At 33.4% G+C, this 24,333-nt stretch overlaps 2 protein-coding genes across 2 annotated transcripts in view; both read right to left on the reverse strand.

Moving 5' to 3' along the window:
• The window catches only part of LOC107841555 (tropinone reductase homolog), a 45,545-nt gene extending 29,634 nt beyond the window's left edge, over positions 1-15,911 (reverse strand). Inside the window, exons 1-2 of the mRNA XM_047396220.1 lie at positions 15,841-15,911; positions 14,831-15,038 (exon numbers count right to left, since the gene is read on the reverse strand). Coding sequence (XP_047252176.1) covers positions 14,831-15,038; positions 15,841-15,911 — 279 coding nt within the window. The remainder of the gene's footprint in view (positions 1-14,830; positions 15,039-15,840) is intronic.
• A 378-nt stretch (positions 15,912-16,289) lies between these two features.
• LOC124887052 (tropinone reductase homolog At2g29260, chloroplastic-like) lies at positions 16,290-19,469 on the reverse strand. The gene is made up of 4 exons (XM_047396221.1): positions 19,401-19,469; positions 17,928-18,095; positions 17,768-17,828; positions 16,290-16,390 (listed from the first exon to the last, which is right to left on the reverse strand). The coding sequence occupies exons 1-4, from the start codon at positions 19,467-19,469 to the stop codon at positions 16,290-16,292; spliced, it is 399 nt and encodes a 132-aa protein (XP_047252177.1).
• Positions 19,470-24,333: the final 4,864 nt, after the last annotated feature.

Consider the following 24,333-nt stretch of genomic DNA (forward strand, 5'->3'; position numbering starts at 1 on the left):
GTAGGTTTGTGGCTTTAGGTTTTGAGGCGATTCATCTTGTACTTGTCATGCTCAGCTCCATTTCAGATCATTGATAAGTATCATTGACTTGTCATATTTTTTACCCCAAATTCTAACTACTAAAAGTATTTGACTCAAATCACATTTTCCTTGCATGATGCCTTTGGGTTTAACTTCTATATACCTTTTTATACTTCCTTGAACCCAAAAAACTATCGGATGACAAACATTCTTTAGTACCTTACTTTATTTTGAAATATGTTATCTTTGTGCGTTGGCCCTTTATCTTGCTTTGTGCAATTGAGGGAGTTGTAGCAAGTTTTGAAGTTCTTTTTCACTTGTCTTGACATAAATTTGACTAAAAAATACACGAAATATAATGATAGTGAATTTTCTTTTGATAACAAAGACACACAAATCAAAAATAAAAATAAAAATAAAAATAATAAAAAGAAAAGAAAAAGACAATAGACATTTTTTTTTTCAAAAACGTCTAAAAGAAAAACTTATTTGGGTGTGGCAGCTGATTCCAGTGATTATGACATACATTTTAATTTAAACAACCTGATCTACCCACACCAATCATTACAACTTTTGCCCACTTATTGAGTTTGAAATGGAGCCATTCTTGAACACGTTCCCTCTAGATCACAATCCTCCTTCAGCTGGTGACACCTTAATGGGTTTTCTCCAAAGAGCCTATCTTATTTCTATTTCTTTCTCAACTCGCCGTCCCCTTATGGTTCTCTTTAGGATTTTCATCAATAAGACTCTCTCACTTTTTTTAAGGAAAACAATGCCCAAAATAAGAAACATCATGCACCCATAACATATTTAGCCTTTACATTCTCAAAAATAAATATGAAGGTCTTTCTTTGGTTTTAACTTGACTTTTGGAAAGGGTTATAAAGAAAGGGCGGCATAAGGCTAAAAATTTTACATAACACTGGGTGAAACATACAACTTTTGGGATCGAATCTTAAGAAAAATAATTTTTTGCCCCAGTTTTATTTCAACAACAACAACAACAAACCCAGTGTATTTCCATATAGTGAGGTTTGAGGAGAGTAAGGTGTACGAAGTCCATACCACTACTCCCGGGGAAGTAGCAAGGCTGTTTCCGATAGACCCCCGGCTCAAGACAAGGACCCAGTTTTATTTCATACTGGGTAATTTAAATTTTCAATTGGTTGGACCAAGCCCCAGAGTAGGGCTTCCTACGTATCTTAGCGTAACAAGAATCAGGTCAAACATAGTTCAGGTAAGTAATTCTTTTGCTTGATTTTAATTTTTGATGATTTTTTTTGAGTTTTTCTGACTCTATTCATCTTTTCTTTTTCAATTTTTCTCTTTTTGAGATTTTTTTCTGACTTTATTTCTCATTCTTGCCAATTTTCTTTTTCTTTCTTTTTTCTTTGGCTTTTTTCAGACTCTCTTTTGATTCCAAAAGTGGGACACGAAAGAAAATAAAACTAAAGCTCAAAAGGGGTAACAAAGGATGAAACAAAATTTGGATAGTCGAATGAAATGCCTTCGTCATATCAATCCTTAAAAATACAAGTTCGTAATATGTAATTTGAGGGTGAAACATGAGATCATACACTTTTTTTTTCAACATTTTCCTTCACTAAGCATATGCATACAAGCTTATTTGTGTTGTACTTTCCTCACAGTAGATGACTCATGTCCTTTTTTTTGAACTAATTTCCTTTGCTTCTCTTGACAGTGAAAACTATATATCCTCTAATTGATCTCATTCAAAATACTTGAGATGGATCTTCTCATTAAAGACCAAGTCATTTTTATTTGAAAAGTGATTACCTCTAATTATTCACGTGAGGCTGTAACTAGATCCCCAAATACCTCAATACTTTACATATCTTCTTTTATGTTTTTTTTTTAATTTAACCTCTTGGCTTAATACTTTAGGATTAGATTGAATTTAAAGTTCAGTCTCTGAATTTAACATGCATATCACTCACTAGAATCACCATAGAAAGAGCTCTCTAAAGAAAAGAAAGACAAACAAACAATATATATTGAAAAATAAAAATAAAACTAAAAATAAAAGGGACACACATTTGTTGATTGAAAGATAGAACGATTTGAACAAAAATGATAATAAAATAAGACAAGATAGATCCCGAGCTACAACCCTAAAGTAATTTGGGTGGAAGAAAGAAAATCAAAACAGACTACCAAAACTCCTTCCTTATGGGGAGCGGAGTGACTTTCAAATTGCCGAACTTAATATTTTAGCCATTGATTTGCACGTCAGCCTTAATGTAGTCTCCTTAATTATTGCTACATTATCTATTTTTTCTTAGACCCAATCATTCTGAATTTATCACCGTCAAACTCTCTCCAAAGTGCCACTCCTCTTAATTGATTACAAAACCTTTTCAGATGAGCCAAAGGATCACCATGACCCTTGTACATGTCCAAATTTGATGTTTAGACTCTAGAGGCAAGTGAACATTGTGAAACATGTACAAATCCTTGTAAGGAATTTTTTTTCCAGTATTTGCATGTTTCTCATATTTTGCTTCAAATTTCTCATTTTCCATGCCATTTCTTCTTATTCCTCATTGCTAACAGTCTACACAACCCTATCTCAGACCTTATACTATTTTTTTTTGGGTCATCTTTCCTGTTCTGTAGCCCTGGTGTTGTATGGATAAGATGCCAGCTTACCCACAAACCTACCACCTTAATACTATTTTGACTTTAGAAATAACGAATGTGTTAGGATTTCACACTTTCAAAGCTTTTTTTCTTTAAGAATATCATCGAACCCGCTAAGGGTTGCCTACGTATCTCATCACAATGAGAATTAGGTGTACATAGTTCGTGAAACTGGAGATATTAAGAAACATGCTTTTTTTTTAATAATGAGAATTTTTTAAATTTATTATTTATTTGTTTAACGACAAACCAACCACCAACTCCTTTATCTTTTGTGTACCAAGTAGCAATGCGTTGCATATTTAACATATTATAATGACATGTTGTATGTTATATCTCTATATGCATTTCCCAACCTATCACAGAAGGTTTTGGTGTTTCATTTCGGCTTTTCTAAGCACACTTTTTTTTTTTGAAAAGTTTTGATCTAACCGTTTGGAGGGTTGCCTACGCATCATGCTAGGGCATGAATAAGATCTTTACGTAGTTCGGAAAAAACTTAACAAAATAATTTTTAAAAGAAAATAAATAGAGTATATAAAGTAAAACATATGTAATATATATATAGAAATAAGCGGCCAACTTTATTATATTCAGTAATTTTTAAATACAAGTATGATAGAATAAATAACATGGCTCCTAAAAGTAGACCTACTAACTGACATCTGAAAACTAAAGTTAAACAAACAAGATTAACTAAAAGCCATAAAATCTAGAAAAAAAGTTCTAAGACTGAAATTGAAATATTTTAATAAGAGAAAATAAATATTCGTCTCTACAACTAAACTCTAGTGTCTTAAGGTCTTCAACTGATTTCTACAACCTTAACATGCTCAATCAAGGAGATTTCAGCTTTACATGGCCTCTCAAACCCAAGTATATGTCTTCTAATGAAGTGGTGAGATACTAAGCGAACGCTGGTAGTTGTGCCAAAAACTATTCACGATTCAACTCTTGTTAGTCCAAACTCATTCTAGCAGTATCCTGTACCACATGACGGACCTTCCCTCAAAGGGAATTGAAGGCCTGATCCTATCCTTAGGCTTACCGATCATGGGAATCAATCATCTCTTTTGCATGTTGCTCTCGAGCGGAAGCTTCCTATAGCTGTTCTCGTAGGATTCCTCTTTCAAGTATCGAATGAGAACTCTCTTGATCGAATTCTTCTTGCATCTTATTTTCAAATTCTTGTAACTGTTGGCGACGATATGCAGCATATTCTGCAACACGTGACCCCCTAATTGTGGCTAACTTGATTTTTTCTCGAAGTGCAATCTCAATGTCTGCCGACTTAGATTTTTCCTTAACAAACTCCCTCGTTGTTCTTCTATTCTTTTCCTAGCTCATTCTAAATCGGCATTTAGCACCCGAATAGTGGATTGATTATCTCTCCCTCCCTCCAATTGTGCTTGCTTAACTCTCACCTCATTTTTTGTATCCTTATCTTCTTGTTTTGAGTTAAGGACGCCCTAGCACACTCTAATTCTGCTTTTAAAAGCTTGATTGGCATCATGATGTTCTCGCATAGCCATCTCAATCCCTATCCTTATTGCAGCCTCTTGATCTATAGGTCCCTTAACTGATATTTCTGGTCTGACTGGTGGAGGTAGTTATTTCTTAAACCATTCATAGTAGCCTGCGTGTACTTCTCCTTCCCATATTCTATGACCATTATTTTAATTCTCATGAGATTATAACCATCCCAAATTTGTTGTACCAATCCCTCTGGAAGGGGAATCTCTAGTCTAACATCAAATACAAACTCTTTCATATTTTTTTTATGGGAATTATTTGACGTCTGCCTAACTGGCACAGAACCTCCAATGGAACATATGGTTGAACACCTCTAATACCCATTAATAACAAGAAAGGCCAAATAACAGAACTATGTATGACCTTCCTCTAAGGGAACTAAGGGAGATTCCAAGTTATCTTATCTGCCGTCAGTGAGCGAAAAAGCTTATCCCAATTATTAACTCCTTCTAAGCACTTATAGTTTTCCATTCTTTCTTCATAATATTTGATGTGATTAACTCGTTCAGAAACAAATCTTGCCACCGTAGGATGTTGATAAAGATGCTCTACAATCCACATTTCTAGCAAGATGTTACATCATTCGAAAAAATATTTTCCCTTCTGACAAATGGTTAGAGCACGGTAATGTCAGCCAAAATTATTGGTACCATAATGTAATCCTCTCTCATAATCAATACATATACCACTCTAGCTAAATGAATATTAATTTATTTCTCTCTCCTCGGGAAGACCATAGTTCCTAAAAAGGCTACCATGAATGCAAATCGTTTATGAACTTTCCAAGCCTAAAAAATTCCCTTGTTACAAAGTTGTTTATCGAACTCCTCAAACCCCTCTTGCCTTCCATATCTTTCGTACAAAAACTGTAAGGAGACCTAACCTTTTTTCTTTGATTTTTCTTTTGAGTTATGTATGTTCAGGAGCTTACAGAATCTGTTTATCGAGATGAGTCTTGGGGCTATGAATTTTTTCCAATTCATATCCCCAGATCCAATATAAGCCGTTATCTCCTCTAAAGTCGGAGTCAACTCAAAATTTGAGACGAAAAATACATTATTCATCAGATTCTAGAATATCAGTAATGCTTCAACCACCTCCCTGCTAGGGTTGATTGTCATGATGCTTGTAAAAAAATCCAAATACTTATATATCTTACCATGATCAAATGAATCCATCTCATTCCACCATGTCCAAAGCTGCCGGGGGCTACAGTCTACAAACTGTAATGGTACATTCCCATCTCTTTTCCCTTTTTGGTATTTTTCACGAATTGGAGGAGACATGTTATACCTATGGATAGAAACACAAGTTTAGGAAATGTCTAGACTCTCGGCAGTACTTAATTCACTAATTTTTAATCTTTTTAACTTGACTCGTGAGAGTTAATGCAACCATTAAATTTGACACAGATGCAAAAATAATTTTATTCAAAATAAAAAGTGAGAGAAATATAAACATCAATATTTTTTTTAAGAGATGACACTTATTTAGATCAACTCTACCCAGAATTTTGCAACAATAGACCCCTAACTATGAGTTTGGAAGAAAATACAACTAAGTACACTAAAAGAAAAAGAGAATAAAATAACAATGACTAGAAAAGAAAAGAAAATAAAAATAATTATTTTATGTTTGAAGTTGTGCAAAACTCAGCCTCACGACTCCTGAAGGTTCAGGACTATTAAGGTATATATTTACATATTTTATTATTTTATAAAAACTCAGCTCACGATCCCTAAAAGTACAACGCTATTAGAATTTGCATTAAATTTTAAATTTAAGGATAAGAAAGACGAAAGAGAAAATAAAATAAAATAATATCACTAATGAAAAATAGTCATATTTTTTAAAAATACCCCTCAATAAATTAATGAATAATTTTTATATTTTAAAAAGAAAGGGTCATATCCCGGGAAGGATTTCCTACGTACCTCACTAAAGAGTGTGATTTAGACCCTCATAGTTCATGAAGACCTTAAAAACTATATATATTTTTTAATTTCTTTGAAAAATGATCTGTTAAATTCTCGGACAAAAATTCTCTTACATTTCACCAAGTTTCCTAAAGCCGGTCAACAATTAAATGACCTTCCAAATAAATGTCAAAGAGCACGTAGAATGCACATGTTGGTCATTATAAAGAGGGACACCTGTCCTAGATAGACCCGGCCCCTTTGTTGAGCCCTACTAAGTCAAATGCACATGATGAAAATAAACTGGAACCTAATAGGGATAATCAGATTCTGAGTTTCAGTTCTGCTTGGTTTATCCTAATAGAGACAACTGTCTAGACTGGCTTACCTGGATGGACACTCGAGTCGGGGAGGGACAACTTGTTCGGTAGCAATGCTACTCCGACTTCATTGTTGATCTAAGCTCTGCCTGTACATGTGTGATTCATAATCCTGCACCAAGTGCCTTGACACTCCGGCTATCTCAAAAAGAAGGTAGGATACATATTCTGCATTCCTTCTATCCTATTTTTAGAGACTCTAAGGGGGTGCACAAGAGAAGACAGTCTAAAATACAATTTTTTAATATCAAAGCAATAAATGAGCGACAAGTAAAACATTAGGCCAACAATACACCATCAAAATAATTAAAGAAAGTAAAGATAATATCAAAAGCTTAAATTCTGGTTATCTCCAGCGGAGTCGCTAGAGATGTCACACCCATTTTTCGACTGAGGGTTCGAAGGGCTTTTCCAATTAAAGTGACGATTTTGAATAGGGATTAATTTATTTACAGATTCACTACTTGAAATTGAGTTGTGGTGTTCCAAGTCACCTTATTGAATCCCTAATCAAAAGAAAATGACTCTTTATTAGTCTGCAAAAATAAAAGACCAGGTAAGAAATTTTGTTGACTAAGGAATCGAAAAGGTGTGAGGCACCCCTCGAATCTCGTTGTTCAAGCACGGTAGCTTTTATCAACTTATACTTAGCTTTAACTATTTTTGATAAATTATGTTAAGGCCTAAATTCGCTCATTTTTATTATACCAAGAATATCTGTCTATAACTCTTGTATTAAATAAATCAGTGAAAGTTAATTTTAGAAAAATATTTGTCAAGGTGCATTATTGTATTCTTGAATTTTTTTAAATATCTCAGAAAGATGCGTACTCCGCATTCTTAATTGAGATGAATATTTTAAACGCACCTAAAATTGTCTAACATTGAATACGTTGGTTTGTCTCTTGTAAGCTCATAACAATTTATCCACTCGAAATGCTACTTAATCTTAACAATAACCTTAAGTAATATTCATTTAGAGTGATCAATTAATTTAACAAATAAAATTATCAAACTTTATCAATTACAATAAATAAAAATAATGAAATAATAAAATAAATAAAAAATACATAAAGCTACCCCTATTATGCTAATCTTTAATATGATTCCTCAAATCTTTTTTCTCTAAATTACTGCAGACCCAAAGCACTATGAAACTGTTTAAACACGAAACTCTCAAAATTTAATCCGAACAGAAATCTACCAAAAACAAACGAGCAACTCGAAGCTAAAATTTTCAAAAATCGAAAGCCCATAATGATTTCTAGCTAAGCTTCGCCGGAATCGACCTAAATTGGTCGACCTCGGGATGATTTGGTTGCTGGTAGTTGCGGCGCAGGTTTGTTGGAGCTCTCGCCGAAGATGGTGAGAGTTGGAGATTCACCGGCGAGAGGTTGTGGCTGCAATAACGAGGTTATATACACTCTTTCATCAAGCAACATTGTGTTAAGTGACTCGGTGATGTTTGTGGTCATGACGTTGAATCTATTTCTTAAAAAGTTCTGCCTGCTTCACTTTTTAAATCCAACGTCATGCTTAAGCAAGCTGCTGCATTGAGGCATTTTTCTTTAAGCAAGTTATAGTAGTCATTAAACTCATGCAACGTGTATGCCTTGACCCATGGTAGTACACATTGAAATAATCTCCACAATGGTGATTCTTTTGGATATTTTCACTAAGATGCTTTATGAACACTTCATGATTCACATACAAATAATGCTTTGCGAGGCCGTTGGCTATGCTGACATGTTTGTCGAAGAGGATGCATAATTCTTGTTCGTCAACGACAACAGACTTAAGCTTCTCGAAAAAGAATCCCCACGATGCATTATTTTCCTTGTCAACCACACAATACATTATGGGATATATATATATGATTCTTCATATCTTGTGAGACAGTGGACAAAAGCACATCCTGATACTTGCCGAACAAATGCATGCCATCAACGGTAACGACCTTTCTCATGTGCTCATATCCATGGATGGAAGCCCCAAATTTCATAAAGTAGTACATAAACTTGCCCGAGTCCTCATCTACCATAAGGGAATTTATAGACCTTGAATTGAGGCCATTAAGAACATATGAAAAAACGGGCAACACTACATATCCATTCTTGGGCATTCCTCAAACTATATTCTTCAAATGATACCTCCCATCCAACACTTTCAATAGCTCGGTCTCAATGTAGCTCCTTAAAGACGATCCTCTCGATCTCACTTTCAAAACTGTAATATTGGGACAATAAAACGGGCCCGTAAAACTACCTAACACTTCATATCTGTAATACTTGGACTAAATTATCCTAAAGTTATAATCCTGGGATATCCCTAGACTGAACAAATTTTTACCATATGGGAGGTGGTATAAAATAATCCCTAGTTGGATGAGATATGGTGGGACATCTCAAGACTTTGTTTGGTATTAGACTTATACCATGTTTGATTGATGGTACGAATTAGTCCCGGGATAAATTTATATCATCTACCAAATTGGTATAAATTTAGCACCAAACTTAAATAGAATAGAATGCTCGACATATAAGATACAAATCCTAGCTCCGCTTCACTATATATATAGATTGACCGAGAAATTAGAGTCGATTGAAAATTAGATCATGTACCCAATGCCTCGAGTGCCTCCAGTAACAATGGTGGTATTGCCTTGAAAAGTCCACCTACCATCTGCTTCCATTGCTATTTCTGGTTAATTTAGTTAACAATCAACGCTCAAATTTATAAGAAAAGTATTGAGTTTTCTTATGTGACGACTATGTGACCGTGACCACTTTAAGCAAGAAAGAAGTGGCAAATTAATCACGTGGGAATTATCGCATGGTTCCTTAGCATGCTATTACTCAACCCTATCGTTTCTAGTATTTGCACGGGCAGATCTAGGGGTCGGGAGGTGTTCACTCGCATCCTTATAATATATATTACACAACGATTAACTTGAGACGACAAAATCTTTAGGTGCTGAGCAGTTTTTGTTGACCATAGAAGGTGGAAGTATGACACCTTTTAAATACTCCCCAAGTAAATAACCAAGTGAAATTGAACTTACAGAAGCAGCTTCAATGAGAGAGGTTTTGACTACCCATGGTGCAACTGCATTAATTCGAATATTGTCCTTAGCACATTCACATGCCAAACTCCTTGTCAATTGGTTCATTGCCCCTTAATTTACATGAAAAATTGGAAAAGAAATTAATCAAACAAGATCATTAGTATGCCACCTTAGTATGTCAAGAGGAAAAAAATTGATGTTACGGATTGGAGTTGTCAAACTTGAAATTTTTATCAGTATGACAAGCAATTGAAAAACTCAAGATGACTTATTTTCAAGATCATTCTAGTAAATAACCCAATTATATTATATCGATCGTAAGTACCTTTAGCTGCTGAATAGATGGAACATAAGGGCAAAATCACAATGCAAGTCCAGCAACAGAAGAAATGAAAACAAGAAGGGATGTGCTAGTTGGGATAGATGGAAAGATGCCTCAAAATTTTTGCCCATCATGGTGTTTTAATCTTCATGACTGAACTCTGTTGGTAAATTTGATATAACTACAACAGCTTATTTTCCTAACACAAAGAAAAGTCAATTTAATTATATTTGATTGGAAAAGAACATAAGCTTATATGGAGTTTAATTAACTTCACAGCATAAGTGAGAGAATTTTTGTACTTTCTGGAACCGAGCTATGGTCTATCAGAAATATCCTCTTTATCTCATAGAGATATAAATAAAATATACGTACATTCTACCCCTCTTCAAATCCTGCTTGTGGAATTACTCAGTGTTTACTGATATTGTAATTACAAGTACCTATAAATTAGAGATGGTAGACTACTATAACAAGTTAAAATATGTAAATAAAACAGTATATATTTCATTATCCCCTCTTAATGTAAATATATAATTTCTTCTAATAAAATGCAGTGAAAAATTAAAGCAAATAACCTGACAAACAGGTGCAATATTTATATAACAAAAATAAAGTCAAATTAGTATGTGATTAAAGAGAGCGTAAAATTATAAGTATGCATCTCAAAAATTTGTTTCTTTTTATGAGCTCAAACATTTTATAGAGTTTGATAAAATTGTTGGAATTCTTCACTTTTAGTCAGTTTTGAGCCTTAGAATCATTTACTTGCACGAGTTGTTTCAAATGGACTGATTTTCCATTTTTACCTTTCAAATAAGCTAATCATTAATTTTTGCTTCTAGAAATTAAACTTATACTTAGTAGAGCATAAATTTTTCAAGGATGCAAGGAATAACTTATATTTGCCTGAGAGGTACAAAAGTAAACCAGCACAAATACGGGCAAAAGTGGAAATTGTTGGAAAAATAAATATTCCCACCCAGGATACTATCCACACAAAATAACAATAATAAGAGAGTAACAACGACACCAAATATTATAATGGGATGAATAAAAATTTTAATGGAGTAATACAATAATACTGATTACAACATGATAGTGTCAAATAACTACCACACTTATAAAAGAAACAACACTCTTTTATTTCACACAATTCACTTTAATATTACCCCCACAGTATTTTCTCACAGACTATAGAATATTTGTGGATTACTCTCTTTTGCTCTCTTTGTTTTGGTGTATCTCAAAATGAAAGTGAGTTCATCTATTTATAGATGAATGTCCAAGCTTTAAACAATCAAAATACATGTTACAACACCATGTGTCAATACCAATTTCCAACTTGATCATGTTGCAACTCCAACTTTCAAATTCATGTCACCACATTAGGCATGTTGCAACACTAATTTTTTTATTTAATTATTTTTAATCCCACAAATCTCTCCCTTAATTTTGATTTTTTTTGTTCTTCAGTTCAAGACTTGATCTCAATCTCTGAAAGTCTTCAAACTTGAGAGACTTTATGAAAATATCTGCAACTTGATCATGGAATTTTACGTACTTGAGTTCTACCTTTTCATGAGTATTCTTCTTTGCTTTGTATACCCATTTGACTTCAATTGCGTGATGATCTTTAGGAAGAGTTGTTAAATCCCAAGTGTTGTTCTTTTTTATTGACTGAATTTCTTCCTCCATGGCTTGTCTCTACCTTTTCTCTGTAACGGCTTTATCAAAATTCATCGGTTCACTGTCAGCATAGAGACAACACAAAAAATCAAAATTAGTAACTTCTTCTGTGTCATCATAGAATTCTTGGTGCTCTTCATCCTCTGTGGCCTTTCACTTGAACTTTGATCTTGAGAAGAAGGAGATGCAACATTTGCTGGTAGGGTTATATCCTGTGTAGGTGCCATGGTATCCTGCTCTTCTTCATCTTCAAAGTATGGAAGAAAATTATATGTTCTTTTTTTCTAAGCCTCCCGGCCTTCCCAATTTCATGACACTTCTTCATCAAATTCAACATTATGATTGACCATCACTTTGTTGTTGCTTGGATTGTATAACTTGTAGCCTTTTGAACTAGTGTTATAGCTAATAAATACATACCTGACACTTTAATCATCAAGTTTAGCTCTCCTTTGATGTGGAACATGAGCATAGGCTATGCTCCAAAAAATTCTCAAGTGCTTGACACTTGGCTTTATTCCGCTCCATGTTTCTTGAGGTGTTTGATCTTTCACATTTCTTGTTGGAGACCTGTTGCTTAAATAAACTGTACATGAAATAGCCTCGGCCCAAAATTCTTTTGACATATTTTTAGCTTTCAACATACATCTTGCTATATTAAGAATTGTTCTATTCTTTAGTTCTACAACTCTATTTTGTTGGGGCGAGTAAGGTACCGTTAGAGGGCGACGAATTTTATGAGACTTACAAATGTCATTAAATTCTTTTGAAGTGAATTCACCTCCTCTATCGTACCTTAAGTCTTTTATTTCATAGTCGCTCTTTTTTTTACAAGTGCTTTGAAATTTTTAAAGGCAACAAAAGCTTCTGATTTTTGCTTCAAGAAATATACCCAAGTCTTTCTAATGAAATCATCAGTAAAGAGTAAGAAGTATTTACTTTTACCAAAAAAAATGGATCGATTGGACCACACACATCAGTGTAAACAAGCTGAAGTGGATTAGTTGCTCTTGACGTGGTTTCCTTCGTAAAATTCCTCCTTGCATATTTTCCAAGAAGACAGGCTTCACACAACTGATTGGGATGATTGATTGATGGAATTCCATCAACCATGTTCTTTTCTCTCATTGATTTGAGAGCTACAAAGTTCAAATGTCCAAATCGCATATGCCAACACTACGACTCATCTTGCACATTAGTCTTCAAACACCTTGCACTAATGGTCTTAAGATTTAAAGAAAATAATCTATTTTTTTCCATATGCACTTTGGCAATTAAATTATTACTTGAATCTCTAAGTCAAAAATACATATTTTCCATATGAATATCATATTCTTTTTCAAAAATTTGGCCTTAGTTTTGGCACATAGTAAACCTCATTGATCAATTTGTGATCACCATTTTTACAGGATATCAAAATCATACCTATTCCTTCAATTTGAATCTTTAGGGTATCTCCAAAAGACACATTACCTCTCGTCGTTTTCTTGATCTCCGCAAACTTATCTTCGTATCCAAACATATGATTACTTGCTCCATTATTAAGATACCATGAACTGTAATCATCTGTATCATTTTCTGTGAGTGCCATTAACAATATTGACTCATCTTCTTCTTTGCTGTTGTCAACAAGGTTAGCTTTTTCTTCAACATTACTACGACATTCATAAGAGTAATATCCAAATTTATGACAATTGTAGCATTCAATTTTAAATTTGTCATACCTCATTTCATTAGTACCTTGATAAGCTCCACGTCCTCTTCCTCCTCATTGTCCACAACCTCAACCTCTGAATGTTTGATTATTTTTATCTTCATTATTGAATTTATTGATATAACTCCTTCCTCTTCCACGACCTCCATGGCATTCATGGCCTCACCATTGTCCATTTCCTCTGTAACTTTTTTCACCTCCAAAATCTTTGAAGGATGCCTAAGTTTTAAGAAGTTGCTCCAATGGTTCTTCTTTTCTTCTTTTTATTTTTTCTTCTTGGGCTTGTAAAGAACCTTCCAATTGCTCTACTGTCATAGAGTATAAATCTTTAGACTCCTCAATAGCAGACACCATATAATCAAATTTGGTTATTAAAGAGCGAAGGATCTTTTCTACCACTCACACATCATCTACTTTCTCCCCGTACCTTTTTAGTTGATTCACAACAGCCATCACTCTTGAACAAAAATTCAAAATGGATTCGGATACTTTCATTTTTAAAACTTCAAAATCAGCCCTTAGAGTTTGAAGTTTTACCTTCTTCACCTTATCAACTCCTTGGAGAGAATTTTATAAAATCTCCCAAGCTTCCTTCGAGGTGATTGCACCAGTCACCTTCTCAAACATACCATCATCCAAACATTGGTGGATGAGAGTAAGGGCCTGCTGATCTTTCTTCCTTGTCTTAATCAAGACATCTTTTTCATTTTGAGATAGAATCTCCTCATTGGCAGATTTTTTATACCCTTTTTCTATGATATCTCAAACATCTTGAGAATCAAGAATGACTTTCATTCGTAGGCACCATTTTTCATAATTTTCTTTTGTAAGGTCGGCGGGGGGGGGGGGGGGGGGGGTTGCTGAAAGATAGTGGACTATTATTTGTCATAACTCTGATACCACATTGTTGGAAATATAGTAATCCAACCCAGGATAATATCCACACAAAATAATAATAACAAGAGAATAACAACGACACCAAATATTATAACGGGGTAAATAAAAAACCCAATGGAGTAATACAATAATACTGATTACAACATGGTAGTGTCAAATAACTACCACTCTTATAAAACAAACAACACTCTTTTATTTCATACAATTCACTTTAATATTACTCCCACACTATTTTCTCACAGGCTATAGAATATATGTGGATTACTCTCTTTTGCTCTCTTTGTTTTGGTGTATCTCAAAATAAAAGTGAATTCATCTATTTATAGATGAATGTCCAAGCTTTAAACAATCAAAATACATGTTACAACACCATGTCGCAACACCAATTTCCAACTTGATCATGTTGCAACACCAACTTCCAAATTCATGTCACCACATTAGGCATATTGTAACACTAATTTTTTTATTTAATTATTTTTAATCCCACAGAAATGGCCCCCTTACAATGTAAAAACTTTTGAAGGGGAACATTTATCCCTTTAATATTTCTGTTCCAATGAAAACACAAACTAGTCGATTCAATAAATTTTAACATTTTTTTTTGGTAGAGAAAACATTTATCGAACTTACAAGAATGTGGATTTTTCCATCGAAATAACTGCTAACGTTGTCCATAAATATTTCTCCTTGGGATCTTGATAGTAAATCACACACAGACCCTCCCACTTTGAAACCTTTAGCTTTCCATTGTAGAAGACCTTCCTCAAGCTCCATTAGGTTACCTGAACACGTATAAACATTTTCTCCAAAACTTGCTCGTTCTTCTACAATGGCATGCCTAATTAGTGCAAATAGAACCCAATAAAAGAAGAAGATAAATTTACTATATAATCAATATATATCATATCATGACTTGCATAGTTGTGAAGGATGTAGTAAATGAGTCACGGGTTTAGCCGAACTTATTAGCTTTGATGATTCTGTATTTATCATAAGACATTCATTGAAGGTAAAGTTACATATGTATATATTTAGGCCAACTAGTTAACCAACATGGACGAAGTATACACAGCACATACACTATCAATGTCTATGTTGTGCATAGTTATATATACAATTTGTATAAGATATGTATATTTAGCATACACTCTACTACCTAACACTTTGTGCATATATTGTAATACATAGACTAAATTATCCCAGAGTTATAACCTCTGGAAATCCCTGGACTGAACTAATTTATACCTTATGGGGAGGTGGTAAAAAATAATCCCAAGTTGGATGGGATATAGTGGGATATCTCAAGACTTAGTTTTGTATTAGACTTATACCATGTTTGATTGATGGTATAAAATAGTTCCGGGATAAATTTATACCATCTACCAAAATAATATAGATTTAGTACCAAACTTAACCATGAAATATTCTACCTTATCCCACATACCAAATGACTCCTAAATGACCGAATGGTTCAAGCTGTAATCATCCCTTTATTGACTGAAAATGTAAAATTATTAATATAGAGTCTAGTAACTTAAATAGAGTAGAATTCTCTACCCATAAGATTCAAATTCTAACTCCGTTTCAGTATATAAAGATTGACTGAGAAATTAGAGTCGATTGAAAATTAGATCACGTGCCCAATGCCTAGAGTGCCTCCGGTAACAATGGCAGTATTGCCTTGAAGAGTCCACCTACCATCTGCTTCCATAGCTATTTCTGGTTAATTTAGTTAACAATCAACGCTCAAATTTATTAGGAAAGTATTGAGATTTCTTATGTGACAAATATGTGACCGGGACCACTTTAAGCAAGAAAGAAGTGGCAAATTAATCATGTGGGAATTATCGCATGGTTCCTTAGTATGCTATTACTCAACCCTATCCTTCTAGTATTTGCACGGGCGGATCTAGGGGTCGGGAGGTGTTCCCTCGAATCCTTATAATATATATTACACAACGATTAACTTGAGACGACAAAATCTTTAGGTGCTGAGCAGTTTTTGTTGACCATAGAATGTGGAAGTATGACACCTTTTAAATGCCCCCTAAGTAAATAACTAGGTGAAATTAAACTTACAGAAGCAGCTTCACTGAGAGGTTTTGATTACCCATGCTGCAACTGCATTAACTCGAATATTGTCCTTAGCCCATTCACATGCCAAACTCCTTGTCAATTGGTTCATTGCCCCTTAATTTACAGGAATAAATGGAAAGAAACTAATCAAACAAGATCATAGGTGCAATTTGGCCATATTTTATTGTGAAAATTGAGAAATTAGTTTTTATTTTTTTGTGAAAATTGATAATTGAAAATTCGAGTTGTTTTTGGTAACAAGTTAGAGTTGTTTTTTAATTTTTGTGAGTAATTTGGGAGTTAAAAAAAATAAAACCAGTCTTTGAAATTTCTGAAAATTTCCAAAATTCAACTTTCGGATATTTTGAAACTGTATGGCCATAAATATTTTTCGGAGTTCACCTCTTAGAAAAAAGTAAAACAATTTGATGGCTAAATGCCACCTTAGTATGTCGAGGTAAAAAATTTGATGTTACGGATTGGAGTTGTCAAACTTGAAATTTGTTCAGTATGACGAGCAATAGAAAAACTCAAGATGACTTATTTTAAAGATCATTCTCATAAATAACCCAATTATATTATATCGATCATAACTACCTGTAGCTGCTGAATAGATGGAACATAAGGGCAAAAACACAATGCAAGTCCAGCAACAGAAGAAATGAAAACAAGAAGGGATGTGCTAGTTGGGATAGATGGTAAGATGCCTCAAAATTTATGCCCATCATATTGTTGTAATCTTTATGAGTGAACTCTGTTGGTTAATTTGATATAACTACAGCAGCTTATTTTTCTAACACAAAGCTAAGTCAATTTAATAATATTTGATTGGAAAAGAAGATAAGATTATATGGAGTTTAATTAACTTCATAGCAAAAGTGAGAGAATTTTTGTACTTTCTGGAACCGAGGGTCTATTAGAAATACGCTCTTTATCTCATAGAAATATGAATAAAATATACATATATTCTACCCCTCTTCAGACTTGTGGAATTATTCGGGGTCTACTAATATTGTAATTACAAGTACCTATAAATTAAAGATGATAGATTGCTATAACAAATTAAAATACGTAAATAATACAGTAGATATTTCACTATCCCCTCTCAATGTAAATATATAATTTCTTCCAATTAAATGCAATGAAAAATTAAAGCAAATAACTTGCCAAACTGCAATATTTATATAACAAAAAGAAAGTCAATTTGTATGTGATTAAAAAGAGCGTAAAATTATAAGTATGCATCCGAAAAATTTGTTTCTTTTAATGAGCTCAAACATTTTATAGAGTTTGATAAAATTGTTAGAATTCTCCACTTTTAATCAGTTTTGAGCCTTAGAATCATTTAGTTGCACGAATTGTTCTTCAAATGGATTGATTTTCCATTTTTACCCTTCAAATAAGCTAATCATTAACTTTGCTTCTAGAAATTAAACTTACACTTAGCGGAGCATAAATTTTTTAAGGATGCAAGGCATAACTTATATTTGCCTGAAAGGTACAAAAGCAAAGGTAAACCAGCACAAATACGGGCAAAAGTGGACATGGCCCCCTTACAATGTAATTAAAAACTTTTGAAGGGGAACCATTCATCCCTTTAATATTTCTGTAGCAATGAAAACACAAATTAGTCGATTTAGTAAATTTTAACATTTTTTTTTGTAGAGAAAATATTTATCGAACTTTTAAGAATGTTTATTTTTCCATCAAAATAACTGCTAACGGTGTCCATAAATTTTTCTTGTTGAGATCTTGATAGTAAATCACACTCAGACCCTCCCACTTTAAAACCTTTAGCTTTCCACAGGGACGGCTCTACCTTGTAAAAAAATAGGCGGCCGCCTTAGACCCCCAAATTTGAGGGGCCTAATTTATTACAATAATATATATAGATTTTTTCTAAAAAAATGAATATATTTATAAAAAAAATAATTTTTTTTTATGTAAAAAAAAAAATTATTAGAAAAAGTTCATATATCTAGAGTATTATGTCTCAACAAAGATTAAATGCATTGATTATATTATTACTTAAAAAGAATAATTAGAAAAAATCGATTATATAATTTTGAAAATAGAGTTCATTAAAAAGAAAGTTACTTTTCTTAAAATTTTAAGACCTTCGTTTAATTTTCGCCTTAGGCCACGAATATGCGCTATGCTTGAGCCGCCCCTGGCTTTCCATTGTCAAAGACATTCCTCAAGTTCTATTTGGTTACGTGAACAAGTATAAACATTTGCTCCAAAACTTGGAACACCCCTCCCCCACCCCCCAGCCCCCCCTCGCCCAAAAAAAAAAAAAAAAAAAAGATAACTTTACTATATAATCAATATATATCATATCATGACTTATATAGTTGTGTCGGATATAGAAAATGAGTCACGGGTATAGCCGAACTTATTAGCTTTGATGATTCTGTATTTATCGTAAAGGCATTCATTGAAGGGAAAGTTACGTATGTATACATTTTGGCCAACTAGTTTACCAACATGGACGAATCATACACAACACATACACTATCAATATAATCTATGTTGTGCATAGGTATGTATACAATATGTATAAGATATGTGTGTTTAGTATACACTATACTACCTAACCCTTTGTACATATATTGTAATACATAGACTAAATTATCCCAGAGTTGTAACCTCTGGAAATCCATAGACTAAATTATCCCAGAGTTGTAACCTCTGGAAATCCCTGGACTGAACTAACTTATACTATATGGGAGGTGGTATAAAATAATACCAAGTTGGATGAGATATGGTGGGATATCTCAGGACTTAGTTTTGTATTAGACTTATACCATGTTTGATTGATGGTATAAAATAGTTCCGGGATAAATTTATACCATCTACCTAAAATAGTATAAATTTAGTAACAAACTTAACCATGAAATATTCTACCTTATCCCACATACCAAATGACCCCTAAATGGCCGAATGGTTCAAGCTGTAATCATTCCTTGATTGACTGAATATGTAAAATTATTAATTTAGAGTCTAGTAACTTAAATTGAGTAGAATTCTCAACCCATAAGATTCAAATTCTAGCTCCGGTTCAGCATATAACGATTGACTGAGAAATTAGAGTCCATTGAAAATTAGATCACGTGCCCAATGCCTCGAGTGCCTCCAGTAACAATGACAGTATTGCCTTGAAGAGTCCACCTAAGCTACCATCTGCTTCCATTGCTAATTCTGGTTAACTTAGTGAACAATAATAGGTCAAATTTATAAGAACAGTTTTAAGTTTTCCTACGTGACAGCAACTAAGTGAAAATGACCACTTTAAACAAGAAAGAAGTGACAAATTATTCATGTGGGAATTATCGCATGGTTCCTTCGACTGTAGTAACTTGCCCTTTCTTTTGTAGTGTTTGCACAGGGCGGATCGAGGGGGTCGGGAGGTGTTCACTCAAACCCCTTGATAAAAAAAATTACATTCTATATATAAGATTTTTTTTTAAAAAGTCCTTAGGCTAAGTTCAAATTACCTCAAAGTTCCAAGTTCAAATTCTAAGCATTATCTGTCATTTATTTGAATCCCCTAAATGAAAATCTTAGATCAAGAACTCCATTTGCACCTTATTTTATGTTTTGAAGCCTCCTATAAGTTGAGTTTGTTAGAATTATTTATTTTATGTGGACTTAACATTAACTTTTTATTATATTAAAAGTAAAACGGGTTGATGTTATTAGTTGGTGGACAAAACACAAGTCGTGTATTCATGCGGATTTCATATAGGCCCGTATCCATTTCATGTTATTGGTGTGGGCTGCCAATAGTGTAGGCCTGTAGTAGACCTGTGAGCCCATAAATGGGGGTGCACTAGGTTAAGGCTTTTAAGCCTATAAATATAAGGCTAGGTCCCCTCTCCTGCTTTAACGTAAGACGTATTCCCATACGCTACCAGCCGTCATAAGCAAAGGAGAGGAAGACTCAGCCTAGTTCGTCTTTGATTACGTGTTTCAATGATGGACAAAGGTACGCACATTATTTCTCGCATATTTCATTACTTTATAGGTGTTCTTGGTTTATGTGAACTTGTGGTGTGTTTCTCTATAAATTCTAACACTTGATATCAGAGCTTTTCACATAGATCTTGAACCCTATTACTCAGTTCATGAGAAAAATTAATTATCTTCATTGACAAAGTTTTTCGCTGCTTTATACCTTGTCAAAAGTGTCTAAATATGTTTTAAAGTGTATTGATAGCATTTGCAAATTAAAATTATTTCAAAAGTTTTTCACTATCTTGAAAGGAGAAATCGTACTTTAAAAGACATGATGAGAAGTATGATGAGTAGATCTAACTTACTTGAGTTCATCTGGGTGAAGGTATTAAAACATCATGTACATTCTTAACCGTGTCTCTAAAACCCCTTTTGAGTTGTGGGCCAATAGAAAACCCAGTTTAAATTAATTTCGAGTTTGGGGATGTCCTGCAGAAGTAAAATAGATAAAACTGAATCTAGAACCTCGCTTGTTTTTCATTGGTTATCAAGCTCATTCTAAAGGATATGGGTTCTACTGTCCGACAAGGCAAACCAGAATAGTTGAATCTTAAAATACAAAATTTCTTGTATGTGGGACTATCCTAAACTCCGTGGGCATAAATTTATCGATTAAACAAGCGTTTAAGGTATTTAGTTTTGAAATTGTTGAAGAGCATGCATTGTAAGCCCCATATTATGATGAAATTTTATATTAACTATGAGGTTGTTTTCCATAAGCTTGAATTATTTTAGTGTGTATATGTCTTATTATTTGAAAAGTTATATGAGAGCATGATTTGCGTAATTAACTCTCTTGTAATGAAACTCATTGTCCTAACAATGTTATGGATTGTTATTATTTTATGAACGAATAAGAGAGGTTTTTTCCTTGATTTACAAATGCTCATATTTCCTAATAAAAAATTTGTATGTGATTGATGAAAAAGATAAACTATTGAAAAGGGAGTAATTTGCATAAGTTTTCATGTGTTTTGAAACAAAAACTTCCTCATGTGATGTTTAAATATTTTGAGTGGTCATCAACATGCTTTTGCATAAAAAAGGTCAGGACAACAAAAGACATGGTAAAAATCAGATTGATTATCCAGGGATCAATAACATGGTTAAAGGGGAGGACATTGTGATTGAACATATACCTACCGATGTGATTCTTGCTGATCCACTAACCAAGGGACTAAGACCCCTATAGTTTTTATGCAACATGTTCAAAATATGGGTGTTGTTGAGTCATTTGATTTGCTGGGTTAGTGGGAGTATTTAATATTATTATTCATTTGTCATTAGACTATTTGCCTTATTGTTTCAGGTTTATGGTGATATTATCTCTTGAATTGACAATCATGTTATGGTAGATTTTGCTATCATTTATGTTGATGATAAGTTAATTTTACACTTGTGTCCCAAAAATGATCTTGAGAAAGATTCTATAAAAGATGTGCCTATTTTTTCCGCTGCATTTCTTGTTTACAGAGTGTTAATTTTATTTTATTTTTTCGATATTGGCTGAAGTAAAGTCGGCTAAACTAAAGTCATCTTAAGAATGTGTTCTGACGATTATGTTATTAAAGATTCATTCATTTAGTTAGTTCCATATGCTTAGATTAAATAATATAAAAGGTTATTTATTTTATGAAATTAAAAAAAATTAAGCTATTGTTTATAAAAGATGTCGAATTGTTATTTATTAATTTTATTTGAATTTGGTTTCATTTGAATTGTAACTAACTTAGATTTAAAATATTTTTAATTGAGTAGATACTTACTGTGTCACATGAGCAAATCAAGCTATGGCATGTTGAATCCCGGAGATTGAATTTGTTTTGTAAATAAGGGTAAATAGTGTACACTAAAGTGACCTATTTGCTTTGTTTTATGAGACTTGTTTAATCCATTTCGAGGGATATCACTAAGTTAGAACATACAATGATCTGCCCAAAGGAAATTTACTGTGTATTTTAAATTAGTATTGTGATGAACTCCATTATGTGAAAATATTTTGATTTTAGTAAATTTATTTGCCTAAAGGGGATAGGTTTCTAATATTGAAAATATTTTCTTGCCCTGCACAAAGGGGGGCTACTTGTTGATGTTGCGAGACTCATCGTTGTGATAAGATTATTATTCTTATGCCTTGCTATTTTGATAAATTCATTCATGATATTTTGTGAAAAGTAACCATTTATTTGAACAATAACAATGCTGAAGTTGTGGTTCTATCGGGCTCTAACTTTAAGTGATGGAAAGATGATCTTGAATTTTCTTTGGACATGACTGACATAGATCAAACCTTGCATGAGGATGAGCCTCCATCTCTTACTGATTCTAGTACAACTCTTGAAAAAGAACTTTATGCTAAGTGGGAGAGATTTAAAAGGCTATGCATCCTTGCCTTTAGGGGGTTGTTTGTTGACCACCTTAAAAATGGCTTGCCTGAAACTACCAATGCCAAAAGTTTCTTGCCCAAGTGGAAGAAAGGTATCTTGTATCCAATAAGGATGAGACTGGAGATCTAATGAATGAACTTGAAGGGATAAAGTATAATTTTACTGGGGGTGTTAGAGATTACATACTTAATTTAGTCCACTTTCAGTCCAACCTGAAAACTCTTCCTGAAACTTACATTATTCACACTGGTCTTAACTCTTTGCCTGCCGAGTTTAGCCAAATGAAAACTGCCTATAATACTCAGGATGAATCTTGGTCAATTAATGATCCCATCTCCAAATGTGTTGTTAAAGAGGGAAAAAAATTAAAAGGGAGAAGGGTGAGGTTGCCATGTTATCTTCTCATGATTCCAAAGCAAATCTTGCAAGGGACCTAGGAAGTTTGAAAGATCTAATAATCATACTTTTAAGAAGGAGTCAAAAGAAAATAATCACCTAGCCCTTGTTTGTTTTGAGTCACTTGTTGATGTCCCTATTAATTCTTGATGCTTTGATAGTGGAGCTACTATATATGTTGCCATTTCCTTGCAGAGGTTCAAAAATAAAAGGAACCCAAGGAAAACAAAGTAAAAAATTAGAGTCGCCACAGATGTCCAAGTTAAAGTAGAGTTCATAGAAACTGTAGTTTTAGACTTAGAAACCGGTTATAAGCTTGTTCTTGAAAACACTCTTTATGTCCCGTCTTCTAAATGAAATTTGATTTCTATTCCAGTTTTACACAGATTTGATTATGATTTTAATTCTCTTAATGAAAAAGTTAATTTGCTTTTGAACTCCCAAATTGTTGGTCATGGAGTCCTATCTGATGGTTTGTTTAAATTTTTTTTGGCTTCTGATTTTGAATACAACTCTTTTAGTTCTAAAATTATTTGGTCTAAACGATAATTTTAAATGAAAAATGGGGCATATGGTGGCGTAGGCATTTAGGTCATATCTCTAAGTATAGAGTTGATAAATTGGTTAAGTCTAATATTTTACCTTCTCTTGAATTTGGGTACATAGGAACATGTATTGATTGCATTAGGGAAAAGTTGATAAAAAAAATTGAATGCTACTCGTAGTTCTGATTTGTAGAAAATGATTCACACAAACCTAAGTGGTCTGTATTCTACTACAATATGTGGTTCAAGTTATTTTATCATCTTCATTGATGACTTTCTTCGATATGGTTATGTTTTTCTTATTAAAGAAAAATCAGATTCTCTTGAAATATTCAAAGTGTTTAAAACTGAAGTAGAGAAACAACTGGAAAAGGTCATTAAAAAAGTGAGGTTTGATTGAAGGGGTGAGTGCTATGGGAGATACGAAGAGAATAGGCAACAAATGAAATCCTTTGATCTTGAGCTATATCAGATGGATGTAAAGATAATCTTTTGAATGGTGATCTTAATGAAGAGGTTTACACGCAACAACCCCAAAGTTTTTTTTTTTGGTAAAGATAGTGAGCATCTCGTGTGTAAGTTGAAGAAATATATCTATGGCTTGAAGCAATCTTTTCGCTTCTCGATAATGGAACTAGAAGTTCAAGAAAATTATCACTTTTATGGGGTTTGTGGAGAATAAGATTGATCATTCCATCTATCTTAAGATCAG

Source organism: Capsicum annuum, chromosome 9, assembly GCF_002878395.1.
Source record: "Capsicum annuum cultivar UCD-10X-F1 chromosome 9, UCD10Xv1.1, whole genome shotgun sequence".
NCBI lineage: Eukaryota > Viridiplantae > Streptophyta > Magnoliopsida > Solanales > Solanaceae > Capsicum > Capsicum annuum.